Genomic DNA, 23,881 nt, shown 5'->3' with positions numbered 1-23,881 from the left:
TTCTTTTTGTATTTTTTTTTTTTGTGGTTCGTCTGAATGATGACATTGTGCATTTGCTTGGCATTGTGGTTTTGTAGTTGTCTAAACCGGCTGCTGGTAATGTCAATAGACAAAAGGATGCGATTATTATTAAAAGCAGAAGGAAAAAAGACAAAAACAAAAAGCTTTGCGCACACAAAAATGCTTGGGTTTGTGCAGTGAGCAGAAAATATGTTGCAATTGAATGCAGAATTTTAACAATAGACAAATTTTCATTAAAACATGTTTTTTAATGGAGTTACTACTGCGGACCGATTGTGCATATGTATGTATGATGAAGGACACATCATTTTAAGCTATACTGCAATATATCAAAAATCATGTAAAATTCAGCGAGGTGTCTATCGTTAGCTTAGGTTAGGTTGAAGCGGCTGCCTTCATCTAACGTAGGAAGGGAGGAACACTTAGATCCAGTGGTTGCGTTGTGATACCAATTGAGAGCTCGAATTCGAACCCGTCCGTTCACCTAGAAGTAGAACTAGTTGGTTAGGTTCCGAGAGCTCTAGAATTCACAAATGCCTGCTTCACTTAGGTCGGCCAGACAGACAAGAAGATGGTGATGAAATGAGCGTCTTCTCGCCCACACAAGGACAGGACAGTGACAGAGGTAGTGTTCCACACTCTCGATTTCGTCCTTCCCATTAAGCAGTAACCCGTAATAATACCGGTCACCAGCCTTAGTAGAGGGCGTTCTAACCGAACGATTGCGTCGGCTCTTTCCCTGTCGAGGCTGGGCCAGATTTGTCGAGTTGTCCCAAACGTGGGGTCTTCCGGCCATGTTTTATTTGCCTTCTCGACGAAGTATGCCCTGAACCATGTTTTGCGGATAGATAACCGTATGCCCGCTGCATGAGAGGAGTTGACGTCAGACAGGGTGGCTTCCTTCCTCGCAAGCTCGTTCGCTGCACAATTACCTTGAATCTCTCTGTGGCCTGGTATCCACACAATGTGAGTAGTAAACTTTGAAGGTGAATCATTAAGGACTTTCCTTCATTCGATAAGCCAGAGTGCAGCCTCTTTTATAGCCGCAAACTCTGCTTGGCAGACACTACATTGGTCTATTAGTTTAAAGCAAAGGCCTAATGAGAGGTCCTTCGAGTGTATCTCACTCTCTTTTCTTAGATTTAGTTAAGAGGCTGTAGAGTTATGTTGGATGCCCTAGACCGAGTTGTCCTCCCAGTCCTTCCTCGAAGAGATACTAGTGGAGAACTTGTGCTCGAGCTCCATAGGTGGTGTTGTATAATCTGGGGACCTAAACACGTCAGGGTAGTTGGTTAGAATGTTGGTGTGACCAAATCTGGTGTCTTTCCATTTTGACAATGCATTTATTCTTACTGCATTGCAGCTCGCCTATAGCATCCCAAATAGATCTATCTACGGGCAGAGAGTTTAGGAGTGTTTCCATGGTTTTTGGTGGGTGTGGATGGCAGCGCACCTGTGATTAGCATGCATGCCGCGACTAGATATGAAGTACGCATAAATTACCAAAAGAAAATCATACCTTTAACCGGACTACTTAAATTTTATCAAAGTTAAGTTAGTTGTTCCTCAAAACAAGAAATATTTATGAAGTCGGTTTGGACATATTTCAATTTTTGGCCAAAGGGTATAAAGTTTAATAGACAAGTAAGTGATGAAGTGGATGAAAATTCACAATTTGCCTACCCCGTAATCTCTGGGTAAAGTTAAATTGAAGCCCTAAAATAGCTGTTCCAAATTTTTCAAAACACTACTTGGCAATACATTTTAAACAATTTTGACGCTTCAGAACTAAACTCCTAAAGTTTTGTTTAAAACTCAAAAAACTACTCCAGCCAGCCAGCATCATCACTAAAATCAACTCGACTATTCATGCAGGACTTCAATTCCACTTGCCACAACTCACTATTGACCGCAAACAGATTTGTGTAACTAATTGCATTGCACTAAATTCAATTAAGTGCCTAGTTGGGATAGTTCTGGTCGTATTTGCTGTTATTTGATTAATTGCTACAATATCTATATGTATGTATTTATTTGGTTTCGCTTTCGGTCGAAAGGATTTATGCCACCACATTTCAACGTTTCAACGAACAGATTGACTGTGGCTGACCAACGCACAGTGATGTAATGGACCAACTGACTGCCGCCACTAGATAATTACATCATCAGAAGCAGTAACTTTAGCTGCAGACCAATACAGGCCGTGTGATGAGCTGGTGGAGTCATAATGCGCCTTTCACTGCAACATACAGTCATGTGAAAAATAATAGGAGCGCGGACATTTTTACCATTATTCTTCTTAGAAAAATTCAAAAAAAAAATTTTACAACAACCTTTTTAATAAGAATTTTAAGAAAAATTCGAAGTATGCATTTTTATAGCCCATTAAACTCTAGCTTAATACGGTGCAAGTTTCGAGTAGCTTAGTATTCGCGTTGATATTTGATATTTTTTGTTGACGGTGTCACGCGTTTTCTTCCATACAAAATATGTACATATGTAAATATTTATGTTCGACAATTTTTTTATGGAAGAAAATAATACCATCCGCGAAAAAAATTATCAAAAATCAACGCGAATTCTTAGCCACTGGAAATTTGTACTTTGTTAAGCTAGAATTTAATGGGCTACAAAAATGCAATGCTGTTGTTGTATTTTTTTTTTTAATTCTTCTAAATATTCTAAAAAGTTTAAAATTTAGACTTATATAGGTTTTGTTAGATAATGAGCTGTATTTTTATAAAAAAAAAATTGTGAAAATTAAACAAACAAAAGAAAAATACTAAAGATTGGTCAAAATATCGTGTCGCTATTATTTTTCACATGTCCATATGTACGTACATATGGTTTTTTTTTACCAACTTGAAACTTGCTTTTCGTTATACTAGAATTAAATGGGCTAGAAAAATGCATACCAAATTTTTTCTAATTTTTTTTTAAGTTTGAAATTTTGGTGAAAATTTGCATAATTCTTATCATTTTTCTACAAAAATTGAAATCTGAATTTATTTGGTGTTTGTTGTATACCCATCTAGACTTTTATAAAAAAAATATCAAGCATTAAATAAACTAAAGAAAAATAGCCAAAACTGGTCAAAATATCGCACTCCTATTATTTTGTAGACAACTGTATGTATCTATTACATGATCGGCGTAGTGGCAAACAGCCTGACATGTTGTGGCAGCAATGCATGCATGAGCTTTACAATAGTTAACTTCATTGATTTGATTTTATATCCATCACCTTCCGCAAGTCAGACGGTGTAATTCCACGCCCACTTTCACATGGCGGGGTGGCGCGGTCGGTGGCTGTAGCGACATGACAGTCGACAAGTTGCAATTTGCATTTTAATTTTGGCAAATGTTTTGCCATTATTATTAGAGAACAATTCATATTGTCTGCCTGCGATGCTCCGCTTAACGCCGAATTGAGAACAAATACACTCAAAAATGGTTGCCTAATTAAATCAAGCCTCGTTCGTTTTTTTTTTTTTGCTAAACAAACACAAAACCCCACTTTTATTTCAATTGTTTATATTTAATATATAATTTTCGATGCGCTTATCCACTGAGTGCAAATAATGGCAACTATTGAATTAGTAGCTCAATAGTGTGACGCACAACCACACACACACACACACACGCTTCGCTGAATCAAAAGCACTCATTCATGCATACTCTGTGCATTATTTATTGTTGAATCACTCGTAATTCATTCAATTTAGTTGCATAAATAAAACTAATAATTTTACTTCTATCACAGCTATTTGCTGCATTGCATAATCGCTGGCATACTAATTTGATTATACACCCTTAGGTGTGTGCGAGTGTATCCATAAATTATGCTACCAGCGAACGTCATTAATTTCTATTTGACAAATTTATGACATATGCACATATTTTGCAATACATATATATTAATACTTTTTTTGTTTTTATTTATCGCCGTGCTTTCGCGTATCCCTCTGCTGGATAAGTTTTTGCCACCGGAAATATTATTTTATAATTTCAACCATTTTTTCTTTCTTATTATTTTTTTTGCATATTTCACTGTTTTTGTTTTCAAAAGGCATTCGCTGATTACTGTCGCCGCGACTCGCAATATGTAATAATCAATTTTATTTGAACACCCGGCTATGTGGTTTCAGCATGAAATTAAGCATCACAAACAAGTGGCAGTTTTTAAATTATAACTTTTCATTATCTCAACATATTTATCTCTCAGCCTTGCTGTTGCCACTACCTAAATTTTTTATAAAATAATTGTACTAATTTTGCACCTAATTATACGCATAGATGAATATACTCAACGTGGATTGATAGGTGCAAAGATAATGCCTGATGGCAAAGCTTTTGCTAGTTCATTAAATTCGGCACATATGTGACTTTTTAGTTTTCCGATATTAAACATTTTTTCTTTAATTTGTACTTCAATTGCTACAAATTGCAAAACAAATTTTTCAACATCGTCCTCATTTGCTTTCCAAGGAACTAAGTAATCAGTCCGGCCATCTATGTTAGAAGAAAAAAAGTTGGCTGTGTATCTTCAATTCTAAAGTATTCATATAAAACCATTAGGAAGTTTTTATAAGTTATGAGGTACTATTTCTTAAATTTGAAACAGCATCTGATATGCAAATTTTGTATATAATGAATTCAAAAGCACGATAATTGCGATTTGAAAATAAAATCGAAAAAATTTTTATCTTGTAAAAGTGGTTTACTTTTTTTCATTTAAAAAATCTTACAAGCCTATTATTTCAATACATTTTTGTAGATATTTTTCATCATAGTCATCGACTCATCCTCTCAATTAAGATGTACTATGTATGGACATATGTAAACCATCAATAAAAATCAATTCAACCAATCAACATTCCATTGGGCGATGAACTCCACACGCATAAAACGTATGTACATATGTATGTATGTTTGTGTGTGCAAATAATTGTCTAATTGCCATTCCATGCATTTATGTGTCTACAAAAATTTGCATGAAAAAATAAAAAAATATCAATTTCTAAAATACATATGTACCTACATATATATGTATATAATTAAAAAAATGTCTTCATCAACGAAAGTTGTAAAAGTGAATGCAAACATCATACAGCGCAATCAAGTAAGTTAATCATCTACCTGAATTGCTTTAAGAGTTAAGTGCCGTTTTCACGCATTTTCAAATATTTTTATAACACTCTTTGGAAAGATTCGTATACTTATGTATCATATCTTCGCGAATTTTCCCTTTAAAACAGAACTGGAAGGAAGCTGCTTTGAATCTCTACTCCGCAGCGAAACACTCAGCTATTATTCTGGGCGCCAATTCCTGTTCGGTGAAAACGGGAGGTGAAAACATCCCTTCACATAGGGCTATGATTCGATTTTTAAATGAAAATGAAATGTTTTGTCAACAAATTTTTACTGTAAAAAGTTTTCTCACAAAGTTGTATAGCTGAGAAAAAAATTTTGCTCAGAAAAAGCCTTTACTGATCGAGAATCGCTTTAAACCAGTGATTCCCAAAGTGGTATAGGTGGACCCCCAGGGGATGAAATAAAACAATAAAGTGTAAAGGCAGTGTCACGCGATTGGGCATTTGCCCAAAATTTGGTGCCTATGGTTACAGAAGATATGGAATAAATTAACCGACGAAGACTTGCGGTGCCGCTTGCGCTTTTTTCTCAAAGTGTTTATCTCTGCCAAACCCAAATAAAGGTTAAAATTTAACTAGTAATTTTTAGCAAAAAAAAACCGACTTCAACTCTCATATAAAAAAAAAAATATATATATAAATATCTCATGATCCGCTGATCGGATCTTAACCAGATTAGTATGGGGCCACCTCTGAGACACTACCTTTCCGATGCAAAAAGAATTATCGAAATCGGTTGACGTAGTCCAAAGTTATGCGATAACATACATAAAAAAAAAAAAAAATAAAAATAAAAAAATATTCCGACGAACTGATAACCTCCTCCTTTTTTGGAAGTAATTAATAAAAGGGAAGTAAAATCTGTGGAAAATTGACAGGTAAATGCTTTTTTCCCAAAATATATGTATAATGGAACTTTTTATTTTTGAAAAAAAAAAATCTGTGTAACAGTTATTCGGCATAGCTCTGAGATGCCAATAAATGAGTCGAGCAACTCTTTACAGCCACCGTTTTGTGCTGATATTAGGAAAGTTTATAAATGTATGAAAGTACTAAACCCGTTACAAATAGCTTATCAAGATTTTGTGAAATTCCAAGGAAAAAGAAGGAAGACATTCTGGAACTCAACAAATCTGCAGAAAGAGTTTTAGCGGTTGGGGATACGAGTTACCTCTTCGTACCGACATGAGAATGAGAAGGAATCAATTGAATAGCAATATCCGGGACTGCAGTAGAGGGGTCACGTTTCTTCACCACTCTGGCATAGATATCGAAGATCGAGCTCTTACAAACAATTTCATTAGAGATAAGCAGTGACGCTGCAGTTTAATGACTTCATTATTTTTTCTGTAATACCCTGAGCGCCCTGGTTAGAGGAATGTGCCTCCTCCTGGCAGTCACCCGCAGAGGGCAATCATATGTATCTCGTCTAACCTAACATAACCTAACCTGCATATGTATGTATATACATACCTACATACACATACATATACATATGTTACTAATTACTGCGCTTGTTTTGCATTACTCGCAGACCAACCTAATTAATGTGCCATTCACATTTGTTGCAATTGGTAATTAATAAAGCACATCATTAACCACAACAAATCATTTGAAATACATTGCCGGCATCATTGGAATCCCTTTTATTTATCAAATTTCAATAGCATCATCAAGAGCATACAACTATTTACTATGTAACACATCTTATTTTCTATGCACAATTCCTACATAAATACATACAAATACCAATGGTGAAATATTTACCTATTTGAAATAACAAATCACTTTTCACTGAATATGTAAGGGTAGTAAATCCAGTTTAGATGATGAAGGAGCAAGCGCTGCAAGGCTTCCTGATGGAAAATTGTTAGCTGTTAGCCTAACCGTTAAACTAGCGCCGAATGTTGAACTCCATCGTAGCCAGGAGACATGTTGTAAAATTACTTATTTGTGTTCATTGGCTTCGTTTGCCTGTGTAAAGAGCAGTGATGATTTTCTATGCATTTGCTGCTGCTTACTTGACCTGCCTGCAACTGATCCAATTGATTAGTTTGTTGCAAATGTGACGTTGACAGGTTTCTTCCTCTTTGGCCGAATGATGTCAGCGCATTGCGGATGCTGCAAGAATTTGTATGGATTTGGTAGAGACTTTTATAGGCATAGTAATCTGATGCAGTTGATTGGAAAATGAGGAAAATGTCAGGATTAAAGGAAAGGAATTTTAATCTTGCTGGGCACATACATACATACATACTTGCACAATGAATGGTACATATACATATACATACATAGTATGGCACAAATGTCAATCAGCATTAAGAGAAGTCCTGCTATTGTTACTTTGGCTAGGTAGAAAATAGGCTTTGCTCACAAAAAATTCATTTTATTATTTATAAAGCCATATAGAGCAGGTAATACTGTGGGGAATGCAGCTTAGATTAGAGAATGTGGAACCTTTTATATCTTAAATAATTAACACTTTACAATTTTCCTAATGAGCTCGCGTAAGCAGTTGAATACAATTGAATAAACTAGCAACTTACTCCACAGCAGCTTTCACTTCACGTAACTTTTTCCACATTTATCTAACTAAAGACAAATCCCTCAGATTTATTTTCATTCAACACAAAAAAGTTGCAGCCGAAAGGAAGCAACTGTAGAAAAGAAAAGAAAATAGGAAACCACAAATTAAACTTGAAAAATCGTTCTTGAAACGAATACAGAGTGCAGTTGTGTGTGAAATAAGCACTCACTGGCCGCATGTAAGCTACAGCGCCTAAAAGCTGACACCACCAAACAATAAAATGCAACTAAACCAAGCAATTACTCAAGCAATCTTTTCGCATACATACATACATACATGTGTGTGTGTGTGTGTGTGGCTTACCGCAAATGCATTCAAATATACATATGTATGTACATATATACATTAGGGTGGCGCTTAAATGTAGGAAGCAAATTTTTACATCAGATGTCCTAAGCCTGAACCTCTACGTCGATGTTACTATAGTTGAAGATATCGCATTTAATTTCGGACCAAAATTTATATGTTATATTTTCGGCCGTGGTATTACCAATTGAGAGGGTGAGAATGAAAAAAGAATCGTTAATTTGATTTTTTAAGGACCACCCTGATATACATACATATGTACATACATACACATACTATGTACACATTTAAATGTACATATATGATTGCATGTTTTATTGTATTGGCTTGCCACAGCTTACGAACACTTTGCGGCATATAAAAAATACAAAGAAATAAACAGGAAATTTAATTAAGTGCAAACCGCATGCTAACAACCAAACAGGCGTCATCTGATGGCAACCACTGTAGCCGCAACGAAGAACTAGCATTTTCGTGGCTCAACAGCTTTTTCCACTATTGTCTTCTACCATTGCTGAATGAACAAATGAGGATCTGCAGTAGCTAAGGCCAAAGTACGATTGTTCGAGCGCACATTGAGTTATAAAATATGAAAAATAAACACAAAATTGTAGGCATTTAAGGGCATTTGTACTTAAGCTTTTTAACCGAATCAAAAGAGGAGGAGGTCATCAGTTCGTCCGAATATAGTTTTTGTATGTACATATGTTAGCGGATATCTTTGGGTCACGTGAACCGTTTTCGGCGATTCTATCATAAAGGAGGTTCCTCAAGGGTGGTCCTATACGAATTTAGTTAACTTCCAATCATTGGATCATGAATAAATTGATGGTACTCCTAAATTTTTAAGTGAGCAATCACAATCACATGGCCAGTTGACAAGCACAGTTCTTGATATGATTCGCTCAACAAAGGTTCGTCCCAATAAAGTGAAGGTTTGACGCGCTGCTTGGCTTGTTGCACCGTTCTGCTGGAACCATTAGCACTTATGTATGTACAGTGACGAACAAAACTGTAACATGGAGTAACACTTTTTATTTCAGCTGTCGCTATCCTTCCAAGTTTTAACGACATTCATACGGTTGTTGTATATTTTTATTGGTACATCTTTGCCTCCTCTGTCATAACGATTTGAAGTCAATTCAACAACATTTACAAAACCAGCAGACAAAAATGTAAATTAAGGCATATGTTACAGTTTTGCACTCATATATTTTTAATAACTTTTTGACAATTTTCACAAAAAAAAAAGAATTATTAACACAATGTTCAGTATGCTTTTGCTTTATTTAGTTCCTGGTTGCAATTTGGCATACCTAATGTGTATGTCTGTAAAAATTCTGGAGGTATAGCCTCCCATATATCCTTGGTGTGCTTTCACCGCTCATGTACTCCATTGGACGGACTTGGATACTTAGTAAGATGCGCTTTTAGTTGATTTCGCAAATTCTCGATGAGATTCATGTCCTCGGATTGTGGAGGTCATTTCAAATTAGCAAATTTCTGCTTTTGTTCCAGTCTTTGCGAATATGTGCAGTGTGTTTTGGTTGCTTTTTCAGCAGAAACTCTAATTTTTTCGACTACATCTTGCAAATTTTGTTAAAATATGAACAGATACTGTTCCTTACGCATAATGCGTACAAACGGATCAACAACATTTTTGAAATACAACCCCAAACTATTATTGACCGACCACTGTGATTCACAGTTTGCCTTACATGATGCGCTTAGGCTTAATTTGGGCCTTTGATCCAATACCATGCCCGGCCATCTGATTGAAAGCTATTAATTTAGTCTTGTCAGACCAAATAACCCTCAATTAAATCTTAAAAATGTGTTTTTTATTGCATTCTGTAAGGCCTAACATATCCCAATAGGCAACGGTCCGGTTTTCGTGCGATGCAGCAAAACGCTGCCACACTCGCACATGTATTTTGATCAAATTTGCTTTTTTTCTTCTTTTATGATCCATTTTGCTCAATTTGGCAATTTTTCGCCTCACTATCTACTGATTTGCATTCAATTTTAATACCTTAAGCGCTTCTGTAGTAGTGCCTGCAGCGCTACTTGCTACTAAGTTCACAAGATATCGGACTGTAATATATTTTGACAGACTTTATTTGTCCTTAGTAACACTTTAGGCTATATTTTTTCTCAGTCTTAACATTTTCATGTGGCAAACTCCACAATTTTTTGCCAATTTCCCTGCGGTCCCGCCTTTTCGCAGTAAATCTATTATTTACATTTATGTTTCCTGATTAACCATATTATTTATTGGTGATCACTTCTTGAATAAATTACAATACAGAAAAAAGTCATCTGACTTCCAAATAAGCAAAAGATAACTGTAAAATGCAAAACTGAGAGTGAGTGCAAAACTGTAACATTTGCCTTAACTTACATTTTTGTCTCCAGGTTTTTTTTATTGTTGTTGGATTGACCTCAAATCGTTATGAGAGCGGGAGTAGGAGTGTACCAATAAGAATATACAACAAAAGTATGAAAGTCGTTAGAACTATGAAAGATAGCGGTGGCTGAAATAAAAAGTGTTACATCATGTTACAGTTTTGCTCGTCACTGTACATATGACAATTGATATTGACGTGGAGAAGCGAAAAAGGGGCCAATCGTTGGCCTGCTTATATGTTCGCCGTAAAATGTGTGAAGTGCTCTGTAGGCTTGCCATACAGAACGCGAATTTCGTAAATAAATTTCCACAATTTGTAAACGTTGTTTTGGCATAAGTCTTTGCATTAAAATTTGCCAAAGCAGATACATATAGTGAACATAAAGGTCAAACAAACAAACAAACAAATTTTGTTTACTTTGACAGCCCGTTTGACAGCTATCCCTCTACGAAATTCTATACCCCTAAGAAAAGTGCACTAAAGATCCTGCAAGGTTAAATTTAGCTTTAAATATATGTAATTTTAAACGTGAAGGTCCCCAAAAAATTCCCAAAGGTGCCAAATAAAATCCTGAAAAGGTACGATTTTATTACTATAAATTCGAAACAACTAAACAAGAAGAAATACGAAAATTTCCGAAAAAAAAACAAAAGCTTTAACACAAAACATTCCTAAAAGTCCCAAAAGACTTCGGAAACTAAGTCACGAATGATCTTGAAAATCCAAAAAAAAAATCCAAAATCTGCCGAAAAAATTCTTTAAAATAAAAGACGAAGCCTCCCCAAAATAATTCCAGAGGGGCCCAACAATCTCCTAAACAAAAACAATAAGAATCCCGGAAAACCCCGAAAATTGAAACATAAGAATCGTGAAAAATCTTTAACAGTCCCGAAAAAATTCCGCGAAATAAAACATGAAGAATCCCTAAAAATTACAAAAAATTGAACACAAAGAACCCCGTTAAATTCGAAAAAGTCCAGAAAAATCGCGAAAAAATTCCTGAGAATAAACTCGAAAATTCCAAAGCAAAAACAAAAATCTGTAAGCAGAGTGCAGATTGCTAGTGCAATCGCGAACAAGTTGAAATATATTTCCGAAATGGATTTGTGCGCTTTCAGTTGCAGTCGCACCTTGCTACTTTAATTTCTGAAACTCATTTCCGAAAAATGACAGAAAGGTCTTTCTGGCTGTTCACACGTGGAAATAAAATTTCTCTTTCTCAATTTGACAGCAAATCGCGTGGAAAAGTTTGGAAATATTGCCAAGTCTAACACGCTCTTATCTAGTGAAAAGAAATTCTCAGTTAGTGTTGGTGGCAAAAAAATTTCTTAGAGAAATGAGAGGTCAATATTCTCTTAAATATTTTATGTACTCGAGTTCGCCAACTTTAAGCCGAAGTTGGAAGTTGCAATAAAGCAACGAATTGTACAATATTTTTGTGTTACAAGTGGCTTGAATATACAAATTTACCTTTTAATTAACAATAGCTTTCCACTTGTGTGATCAAATTGAAATTTTCAATTCAAGTGTTGCTATCAAAATTCTATTAGTAAAATGAAGTTGTTGCACAACTTCCAGTAATTTTGTAAAAACATGCCACAGAGGTCACTGCAGCTGCTACTTACTACATAGAGTAGCTGGTGCAATGGCCTCAAAAGTCATGGCTTCATAGTTAAATGTTGAATGTTAAGCAGCATAGCAGGATTGTTAACCGACGAAGGATACTTGAAAGTATGGAATTGTTCAACTATTTAACTACTTATTCAACTTACAAAATGTTTGAACTTTTAACGCACTTTTTACTGGGGTGCATATTTTGTTGTATATACATATTTACTTGTATGTAGAGATAACTTGCATGTGCATATATTTAATACAAATGCATTCTACTAAATACGTAGGTATGTATCGCATGTATTGGATATAAGCAGAATTTGCATGTGGCAAGAGTTCGAAACGCTGCGAGTTCACAACGGATTTGCGGCTAATTTTATGCCTTGGGGCAGGGAGAGCCAACTAGCCACACGCTGATGCTGATGCTGACGCTGACACTGGGTGGCAATTCTCGCAATTAGTTTCTTAACTTCTTGCGCTGTAGCAAAGCTGTCAATACCCGATAGCTTGCATATTGTTACGGAAAAAAAAGTTACGCCAGTGTCGTGCACTCGAATTAGTTATGCAGTAACAGCACCAGCACCGGCAATAGTAACAGCAACAAGTACAAAAGCAACTGCCCTTTTTCACGCTGCTGCTGCTGTTGCTTCGCTATACATCCGATTAATCGAAATCTACAACTTTTGCAGCTGAGTAAATCCCATTTAGGGTCGGTCCAACATTATTATGCATGCAACTGCAGCTGCAAGCCAAAGCAAAGCAAAACACTAGCAGCTAGACTAAGCGACATACAGACATACTACATACATATGTGAGTAAGAGTTTTTTTTATACATTCCTATTGCAATATGTATGTATGTAGATAGCAATAAAATCAACAACAGTAGCAGCACGGAGTGATGCCTGGTTGGTTGGTGGCAGCAGAGCAGGCGCTGCAAATATTGATACAAGACTCATTAAACGCCCACTTATCAGCGATGGAGGTCCCGCCGCCGCGCACACAAACAAACGTCACGCCAATTGCAAATGCAACTGCAGGCACTTCGGCTGTTGCTGCAACAACATTTACGATTGTGCGATTGTGCGATTGTATGTGGTGTGTATGCATGCAGAAACAACAGTGATAGCCCCAGTCGCTATACATAGTACTCTGTGGCTCTTGCTCTTTTGCTAAAGCGTCCGAGTTTTGCCGCAGCAATGATATCTAAGCATCAGTAGCGAACTGGCTGTCGACACATAGGCTCTTTATCAATGCACCCAACAAGCTTTTGAGGCTGTTCTCAGGAGATTGAAAATAACATTTTTTTTTTTGTTTTAAAAATTAAAAGGCATGTGGTAAAAAGTGTCCCGCCATTTTTTTCAAAGATGCATTAGATTAGAAAGAATCACATCCCTTACGAGTTCACTATTTTCGATTTTTTTAGAAAATGTATTTTTTAAATTTTTAGCAAGAAATGCTGATGACACAGCGCCACAAAGGAAAATCGAGGGAGAGCATCATCTGGAACTTTTTTAGAGTTCATTTGGAGCTCAAATTCTTATCTTCAATCTCTGCTGATATTTCGGCTAGAAATGAAAATGGTGCAAAGGTGTTTGACTTTCGTTTGTCCTAGATTTAGATGTGATGAAACAGAGATCGTGATCCGCGAGACTAAAATTTATAGTTGAACTGAGTTCAGAAATGTTCCATCTTGATATCTCTTGTGGCCCCGTGTTATTTTTTTACTTTTAAAGATTTTCACGAGATTTCAGGCTTGTTCATATTCCACTTTTGAGACTTTTTCTGTGATTCTTAGCATTTAATTTCCGGCGCCTTTGTGATTCGCCGCGGCGCCACGGATTCTACGTGCGTTACTCTTCGGACCCTTTTACAATTTTTCTGCGCTTTTATCTCGAGAACTTCCCGGACTTTTGGGGATTCTTCGTGTTCTTCTCTTTGGAGTGTTTTTGGAACTTTCGGGACTTCCACGGGATACTTCGTGCTTTATTTTTTGTTTTGGATTCTTTTGCAACTTTCGGGTATTTTTTACCGACTTTTCGGGACTTTTTGGATACTTTGCACTTTACTTTTCAGTATTATCCGATACCTTTTGGAGACTTCTCGAATTTCTTCGCGACCTTTCGGAATTTTTCTGAGAGATTTTCTACTCTGCGCTTATAACGAAAATTTTGTTACCGATTAATAAATTTTCTCGTCCATTTTTAAACAATTTTCGCACGCTCTGCTCTCTTGCAACCAGTAAATTTGGTTAACACCTTATAGGCTAGAAACAAGGTACTGCCCTTTGTTTTTTTTTTTTTTTGACAACACAATTTTCCAGGAACAAAATGCTTGATAACATGCAGAATAGCCCTGTTCAAAACGTGTAGATTGTTTTTTTCTGGCTTAATCCGGTAGCAGCCTCATCAAGTGAAACTCTGCAGATCAGACAGAAATAGAGGAAATAAAATTCTTGAATTGAATAGAAATTATCAAAAATGGTGTTCTCTTTATTTAGAAGTCTAATAGCCTTCACCAATAACCTCGAAACTAAATTTAGGCTAAAATTTTATAAAAGCAAATTGACTGAAAGTGCTGAACAACTCAGCGAGGATGATGCTAACGATTGCATGTTTCAGGAAAATAACGACCCAAAACAGCAAAACGCAATCTGCAAAGCTGGAAAATATGGAAATATCATCGTAGTAACGGCCATCGAAGAGTACGCACCTTTATTGAGTCAAAAACTTGGAGGAAAGAACGGGAGCACTCAGCATCTGATCGTACCTTTGAACTGGGTGCGAGGGATCTAAAGCCAAGTGGTTAGAGAAACGGAATACCTACTCGGAAGAGCATATCTACCGGCTCCTCACATGAGTCACGTGCCATTCGAATCCGAAATAAGACTAAATATAGATACAGAAATTGACCAAAAGTTATTCTTGAAGATGATAGACAACACTGGTTGTAAAATAAATTAATGAAAAATCTATTTATCCAGGAATCTGCACCGTTCGTTTATTTTGAACGATCTATGTATTTCGTGGGTGATTGGGATGCATGCCTGCCTATTTGGATACCTCTCGTCCTCATGCAATACCGTATACTGACTGCTGTTGATGGTGCTTCAATTGCCTATAGGTTTATGTTGCATGCATACAAATATATGTACGTTGTTTGTTGGTGTCAGTTCGTCTCTTCTGGGCACTGAATACCATTAGATGTGTTTACTTCGATACCGATGCATGTATGTAAGTAATTGTATGTATGCATGTATGACTTTGCACATTTACTGCCAACATCCAGTGGCAATGTCCAACGGCAACAACAACAGCGTGACTAATCTAAATTATGCTTCATTTGTGTGATTAAGCTGAGCTTGGCCGCACGCCCGCCGCCTTAAAGCGTTGCTTAGGTTTTTTTTTTAGTAAAATTAGGAAAAATAAATGTTAAGACTGTTGAATATGCGATGAGCTGCATGCAAATTGGTTGCATACATTTGCGTTGTTAAAGCATTTAAGGACTTAGATTTGCATCGCTATCTCCAATGGAATGCGATTAACAGGCAAGCTAGCTTAAAGTGGCAATTTAACAAATTTTAACTCAGCTTATACTTACATACATATGTACATGTATAATCCATATAACATTGGTTTGAAAGAATTCCATATATTACAGAAAAAAGCTATTGGGGCTTATATTAGCTATTATATTTCAAAAAAAAAAAATCGAAATTCCTAAAAAAATCCTAATGAACTTAAAATATTATTTCATCGCTTTTCAAGACAGGAGATACTCGACCCTACTATACGAGTATTTTTTCCCAGGAAATTTTATATGAAACTGTCATTCGCCTGTACCAATGTATAATTTCCAACTATTTTGACTTTAAAGAAAAGAAAATAGGAATAATGGAGTTTAAAAATATCTCAATGGGTTTTCTTCAAGAATAATGCTTTCTTACTTTTAGTAGGATTATCGTTTGAATGAAATCATGAAGGAATTCTTTAGATTTTTATTAAGTTACCTAAATGAAAGAAAATTAAAGAAAAAACAATCCCGGGACATACTGAACGGCAATATTGTATTTAATAATATGAATTTAAAAAGACGTCACATAAAATTAAGAAGAAGTACTTTCAATAAATTGAAGTAAACATTTCATAAAATTAAGAACGGTTTCTTCAACGGTTTCATAAAAAATAAAGTAGCTTAAAAGCTTTATAAATTTGCGTTTTCATACATGTTTCAATTTTCAAAACTTTTGTAAAGTTACTTTATTTTTTATGAATGAGGCTATTATTTTCTTATTTTAATTCGTTCCTTTTTAGTTCCACTCGAATAATCAAAATACTTCTTTAGCAAAAGTTTAATGATTTTTGAGGAACTTTAATTTACTGACATTAAAACGGGGTACTTCAGGTCATTGAACTTTGTAACCGAAAAAAAATAGAGAATCTTGCAAAAATACTTTTAGACTCAGAAATGTACATCGAACTTTTTTTGCGTTACGGTCTAATATGTACGTTTCAACTCGAAAGTTTGCCAAACATCTTTTAATACAAGAGTAAATAAATATATATATGTATATATACATACATATGTAATTGATTTCTTTACAGCCCCTATTTTCCGAGCATAGTCTGTCTCACACACCACAAAACAATAATTAAGCTAAAAGCCCTTTTTGTTAGAACTAACTACATAATTGGGATCAACATTTTCAAATAAACAGCTTTAATGAAAAGTAGCCAGCGGCATGAATAACTTCTCTCTCTCTCTCTCTCTCTCTTCATTTTTTTAACATAACCAAAGAGAAGGGTTGCCACTGTTGGTTGTTTCCAACCAAACTTGGTTGTTTTTCTTTTATTTTTTTTCTAATTTTGTTGTTTGGTAGTTTTTTCTCTGGTTTGGTTTTTTCTTTACAAAAAGTATTATAGCATACTGAATGCCTAAAATGAATAAATGAATTTTTCAAATTACTATTTTTAATGTAACATGTTTTGATATGCACATTATAGTGATAGGGCTTGGGGCACCTTCCAAAATTTTTCCTCTTGCCGAAAAAGTGGCTCATATTTGACTCTAGAAGTATTGAGTACATATTCATATTAATAAAGCAATTAGTTAAGAAACCTAAGAACATTTCAAATTTAAATTATTTAAAAAAAGGATCACCAATACTTTTGCCAGTTTCACAGCGATCCTGTAGCGCATTTCAAGGTCATTGAGCACCCTGTATTGGTTAGAGTACAAAATTGAAAGTTGATGTATTACAAATATCAAAAGGAAAACTCCGAGGGGTGTCCCGTTTTCTAGGAAGAAAATTTTTTCCCCTCTCAAAAATTGGACCACTCAAAGGCACAAAGTAAATATGTGATTTCCGAAATAGCAGCTATACCTTCTATCAAAATGTAAATTAATGTTGTTTTTCCACAAAATTTTAATTTAAAAAAAATCGGTATCAAGCTCAATAAAATTGTTGAACTTTTGTTTTTTTTTTTAATAAGCTCTGCTTTTTGTAATTGATAAGTGGATAACAATTTGGTTGATTTTTGTTTCAATTTGGTTGTTTTTTCTTCAGACTTTGGTTGGTTATTTTTATAACAAGTGGCAGCCGTGGCAAAGAGTCTGCTTAACGTCATCATTGTTGATTTAGCGATTTCTGTAAGCGTGAGTTTTTCTCTGCCTCCTTGCAACGTACGTATGTATGTATGTACGGCTAATTTGAATATAAAGTGTTGCACTCTCAGCTAACTGTGGCAATGGGAAGTTGCTGTTGTTGTGTATGACTTTGAAGGGGTTGTACAGTTCAACGGAGTCACTGCAAACAATTTTGCATATTCGTTTTTTTATAGGAAAATATGTATGCAATCTTTATATACATATTTATAACTGCATATACCCACATGGACGCGCGCATATGTGTTTGTGTGTATGTATACAAGCCCAGTACGGAAAGAAACTACCCTGCAAAAAATTGGTCTAATCCGGGATGACTCCGGGAGCAATCGCAACCCTGCAAAAAATGGGACTAATCCGGGATGACTCCGGGAGCAATCGCAAAGGAGCATGCGACTAATACCACTTTTGATCTCTTTATATGGAATGAACTGTTCGCTCTTGTTCGAGCATGTCCTATGAAGAGACCAATTGTTCACCTTTATACCCGAACGGGTATAAAAAGCGACTAGTCACTTTTAAAAAATAAAAATTTGCGCCAGCTGAGATTCGAACCAGAGTGCCCAGTTTTGTTAGGCGAATACTCTCTCTGCGTGCCAACGCCGCACATGAAATTGCATTGACTAAGTGCGTACATATCATTAAATCGTTACTAGTGCCCGTTAGAGATGAGTCGAGACTAATTGACCTCCAATAGTACCCGTATGAGACTAGTTGGGACTAATTAATGCCCAATTGTACCCGATTGAGAGTAATCTCGGAATACTCGCTTTAGAGATTAGTCGCACAATTTTTTGCAGGGTAGTTTAAATATTGATGTTCAACCAGTTTTTTACCCACCAAAACTAGTTGAAGATCAGATTTTCTTCCTTGGAACGAACTTTTGACTGTAACATGGCGATGTCCTACGAAGCAGTCAATTATCCATCCGACTCTGCATTTGATATCAATTACTTTAAAATGCATTTGGCTTAGAGCACTTCAAAGTCAGTATGCTTCTTTTGCAGATATTTTTTTCAACCAATTTCAAATACTTAGTTTTAAATCCTGAAATAGTTAAATTGCCCAAAGTTAAATGATTTTTCAACTAATATTGAATTATGCATTTGCAAAGGTATCAAAAGTGTAAACATTTGGTTTTTCTCAAGGAGGCTGCTAGGTGATTATACATCAACTTCAGGGATATTTCCTGGAGTTTTAAGTTTCAGAGTAGGCAGAAACATGCGCCTTCACTTCGGCATTCAAAAGACGGAAGAGCGAGAGACAGACTCCGGCCTTTGACGAACCTCTTTTTTCTAGGCGCATCTTGCTGGTCTCTAGGAATGGAACGAAACTCAGGAACTACAACCATCTAAGAAATCGTCGAGTTTTTCTTTATCAGCGAACAATAAAATATCCTCTAAATCTTATGGAGACTTCCAAAAGTAGATTCATTAACAAGATCAAGTGGTTTGAAGATAGCAACTAATCGTGACAGTAGATAATACCAGAGGTTCCCCAGAATTCCTATCAAAATGGCGCTTACTATGTACTGAGTCCATGGTTAGACATACATAGCGACTATATTTTTTATTGTGGCACATTCGCTTGTTTTGGACAGACGGTTTACAGTTAATGAAACAACAGATAGGGAAACCCGCTAAGCGTTAGACAACAAGACAATACTCGAACTTTGTAGCGATTCTAAGCTGCTCCTATTAATCATCGTTGCTGAAATCGGCTGAATCTTATTTAAGTAGACCAGACCAGTCTGGATTCTATTTGAGGAAATGTATCCAGCGGAAGGATGGTTATCCTTGTGCGAATTTGCTTTGGCGTTGTTGAATAAATTTATCTAATTAATCGAGTCAGTATTTTGCATATTATGGTCATTCCAGGAGCTGATAAGTAGATTCATTTTTGAAATATCTATCCAGAAGGGATCCTCTTGGTTAGGGTTTCTTAAACAAGCGCCGATCTCGGCCATGTTAAGGAAGCGTGTTCAGCACCAAACGAGTCTTTCTTACTATAGTTTATCATCGCCAAGACCTGTTTTAGTACATACAAACACACATACATACATACTTACTTGTGCGCTCTTTAGCAGAAACACTCGGAAAATATGTCAACTGCACTCATCTTCCGGGCGTTAAAACAAAACATACCTCAAACAAAGGCCAACAATGCGTTAAGGACTTGCAAATATCTGCGAAAGTTATTACTCCTGCTGCCAACAGCTCCCCAAACTCCTGCCTTACTCGAGATTGTATTGCGGCAATTGTTTCATCATGTTTACAAGCTGGCAGATTGCCGCAATGGCAACAACAAGCAACCGAACGCCGAGTCATTGAAATGAGACGCACTCGCACCCCCACCCCCACCCCCAACGCAGGACAACTTGAGTGAGTGCAGCAGCAAAAGCAAATGGAAAAAATTGGGGTCAGGGTTTCTTTTATGTACAAAACCACCGCCTGTAGCTGTATGTGTGTGTTTTGTATGCATATGTATGTATGTATGTGCTCAAGAACCAGTCCGTTGGGGTCTACCGTGGCGCCGGCACGCATTGAGTGGCATAATGAAGCCGCAAGCGAACAGCCACCCGGCCAGCCAGCTAGGCAGGCTGGCACGCATGCTGGTCTTACATCGCTCCCTTGTTGTTGTTGCACGTGCAATTGGCTTTCATATGACTGCATATGTACATGCATGCATGAATGAATGAATGAATGGAATCATTTATAAATCATGACTCTGCCATGCTGACATATGTGCCACGGATTCTTTCATCCTTTATACTAAGTATATTTCATTCGCTGCAATTCATTTGCTACCAGATCATATCATTATGCAAATGCCTTTTGTGCCATTTTTACGAGTACTGACTGATTCAGCTTTTCGTTTTCTTTTTGTTTTCTTACAGCGCTCACCTTTACAATTGAGCCGCAGGATGTGGTCGTGCCGGAGGGACATTCAGTGCTGCTGCAGTGTGGCGGCACAGCACAAATCGGCAAAACAGCGAAATTGCTACCGAATATACGTTGGCGTGGACCAGATGGACAGGATTTGGGTATAGTGGGTGACACATTTCGCACCCAGCTAAATAACGGTTCGTTGTACATAAGTTCAGTTGAGGAGAATCGCGGCTTGACCGGCTCCTATCAGTGTCTACTAAGCGCTGATGGCATTGGCAGCATTGTAAGTCGCGCGGCAATCGTGTCGATAGCGCGTTTGCCTGATCTAAATCAAGACTTTATCGAAACGTATCTGCTGCCCGGTCAGACGGCCTACTTTCGCTGTATGATCGGCCAAGTTCAGCCAGGCATCAAGCACGCCGTGCAATGGCTCAAAGACGATATACCGCTCGTGTTGGACAAATTGCGTATGGTCGTGCTGCCAAATGGCGCTCTGGAGATCGATGAGGTGGGCATTGGCGATCGCGGCGCCTATCAGTGCAACGTGACATCGGGCAGCGTGTCGCGTTTGAGCAGCAAGACAAGCTTGAACATCAAAAAGATGACAGATCCAGGTGGCGAAACCCTAGTAGCGCCATCATTTCTGGTGGGTCCCTCACCGAAAACCGTAAAAGAGGGCGATAGCGTTACGCTCGATTGTGTGGCGAACGGTGTGCCTAAGCCGCAGATTAAGTGGCTGCGCAATGGCGAGGAGCTGGATCTCAATGACCTGGATTCGCAATTCTCCATCATCGGTACGGGTTCGCTGCAAATTTCCTCTGCCGAAGACACCGACTCGGGCAACTATCAGTGTCGTGCAAGCAATAAAGTCGACTCACTCGATGCGCAAGCCACTGTGCAAGTGTTGGTGCCGCCTAAGTTCATTAAGAGTCCGAAGGACAAGGCCGCTCACGAAAAGGAAGAATTAGAGTTGGAGTGTGCGATACGCGGCAAGCCGAAGCCACTGATCCAGTGGTTGAAGAACGGTGATGTGATCACGCCCAACACTTACATGCAGTTGGTTGCAGGTCACAATCTGCGCATTTTTGGTCTGCTGCAGTCCGACGCGGGCATGTTCCAGTGCGTCGGCACGAATCCGGCGGGCAGTGTGCAAGCGGCGGCGCGGCTGCGTGTTGTTCAAGCGGGTGAGTAAAAAACCCGTTAATGTCCAGAAAATCTATTTGTAAATAATGAGAAGCTAACCAAGTTGCCGTACCTCTGTGTATCTACTAATGTAAAATACGAAACGCTTTTAGCCAACAAAATTAAGCTTTTTTGTATTGAGAAGCTCTGTGAATTGGACGTAAACGCAACTGGCTTCAATTATAACGCTAACCCAATGAGACTACTAACTACATACTTATACCCTCTAACAAGCTTAAATAACGAATAATCGTTGGACGCCTAATTAATTTTTTATGTTGTATTACTTAAATTAATTTTTAGTTGCTTTGTGTAAAGGGTGCTTGTACCACTTAACTGAAAACATTTTCGTTCGCGGCTTTAATAAAAACCAGCAATACGGCATTCGGTTTTAACAAAACTAAAAAATCCCAAACATTAACAGAACCCCTTAGTGAACTATATACCACGGTATTACAAAATAAAAAAGACCTGAAATTTTTAAGTACAGTTGTCAATCTGGCATTTCAAAAAATTGTGTTGAAAATCTTATTTATAACCTAAAGTTCAGGTCTTGATGAAGGCAGTGGAGCCGCTGTCTCTTAATTCTCTCAATATTTTGACCTCTTTTGATTATTTTTCTTTTGTTTCCTTAATTTTCATTATTTAATTGTAAAAGTATAGCTCATTATGTAACAAAAAAATAAAAAGTAATTTGCAAAACATTTTTTAAGGACAAGCTTTTATTAGTGATTAGTAAAAAAAATCGACCCCCGCACCACCTACCGGAAGTGTGGAATCATTTCCTTCCATGTCGGTAATAAACATTTCAAATTCGAACCATATCGAACCAAAAATACGGGTTTTCCAAATATATCGGCACCCGGGTTCTGAGCTAAGTTTAAAGTTTCAAGTCTTTAGCTCATCGGGAAGTTGGTTAAAAATTGATTGCAAGATTTGATTACACACAGGTAAAGCGCAATAAAAGCTTATAATAAAATAAAATTTCAAACTTTGGACAAAAATTTAAAAATATCCACAAAAATTTCATCCAAATTCCAAGCTTTTTAATTATAACTTTTTGGTATGCAGTTTTAGAGTTTATTGAATTTTAATATAAAGAGACACCTCAGATCGGACTAAGTTTTGAAACAAAAAAAGCCTCTACTTTACAGATTTTTGTGAATTTTTGAAAAGGTGTTCTTGAGACGAATTTGAGGATCTGAACCACGAATTCGATATCCATTTATTTTTCCAAAGGACGTTTTTCGAGATTATTGCTGACAATAACTTTGAAAGCCCTCGAAAAGAGAATTTTCGCTTATATCTCGAAAACTCTGTTCAGCAACCTCAAATTAGTATAAAATAGGCAAAAAACAAAACCGACTTCAATTCTCATATCAAAATATATATATATATATATATATATATATATATATTTCATGATCCAATGATCGGATTTAAACCAGAGACACTACCTTTCCGATGCAAAAAGAATTATTGAAATCGGAAAAAAAATAAAGTCAGTTAAAAAAGAGTACTCTCACTCCACGTCATCGTCTGATGTTGATGTCAATTTCCATGGGTTGCGATACATCGACTTCGACGTTCACGACAAGATGCTCGAATTCAACTTGTTTCCTTGTTATACTGCCTGTAAAACAATGTCCGAGTCCGCTTTCGTATATTGGTGGTTCAGTTATGTATATGCAATACATTTCTCTGCTGTGGCTACTGAGGCGGTTTGTCATCAATTTAATGATTTGGGGCACGTATGACCGTTTTTCTGGCACCGTTGCAGCTCATTATCACTTCGATTTCTCTCCTCGTATTTTCCCCAGAAGTGTGTTAAGCGGCGCACGGTGTCTCGAGAACGAGAACAGTTAGCGAAAAAAATTCAATAGCGTTTTAAGGCTTTTGAGATGGAGAAATCAGGAAAATAGTTTCGTTGGATAAAAAAATAAACTTGACCTTCAATGTTACGAGATGTTCAATTGTTTTCCTTTTTTTCATTTTTGCTGCTCTTGCGTCAAGGAATCCATTTCCATGGTCGCAGAACCGAAAAACGCATAAAAAAAAAA

General features: G+C 36.9%; 1 protein-coding gene and 1 long non-coding RNA gene across 6 annotated transcripts in view; one reads left to right on the top strand and one right to left on the bottom strand.

Annotated features, from left to right (window-relative positions):
* LOC118743138 (neogenin) overlaps window positions 1–23,881 on the top strand; it is a gene marked incomplete at its 5' end in the record, with an annotated part of 258,584 nt that overhangs the window by 223,374 nt on the left and 11,329 nt on the right. For all 5 annotated transcript variants that reach the window (XM_036475665.1, XM_036475664.1, XM_036475663.1 and 2 more), the window contains 1 exon segment: window positions 20,648–21,823. In XM_036475665.1, the coding sequence (XP_036331558.1) occupies window positions 20,648–21,823 (1,176 nt within the window).
* LOC118743147 overlaps window positions 6,987–23,881 on the bottom strand; it is a 22,156-nt gene continuing 5,261 nt past the window's right edge. The window contains exon 4 of the long non-coding RNA XR_004993432.1: window positions 6,987–7,295. This is a non-coding gene — a long non-coding RNA (uncharacterized LOC118743147). The remainder of the gene's footprint in view (window positions 7,296–23,881) is intronic.

The sequence above is a fragment of the Rhagoletis pomonella genome, unplaced genomic scaffold, assembly GCF_013731165.1.
Source record: "Rhagoletis pomonella isolate Grant_MI unplaced genomic scaffold, Rhpom_1.0 Rhpom_scaffold_00007, whole genome shotgun sequence".
NCBI classification, from domain to species: domain Eukaryota; kingdom Metazoa; phylum Arthropoda; class Insecta; order Diptera; family Tephritidae; genus Rhagoletis; species Rhagoletis pomonella.
The sequence above is the reverse complement of the archived record's forward strand: the minus strand, read 5'-3'. Positions and strand labels throughout refer to the sequence as shown.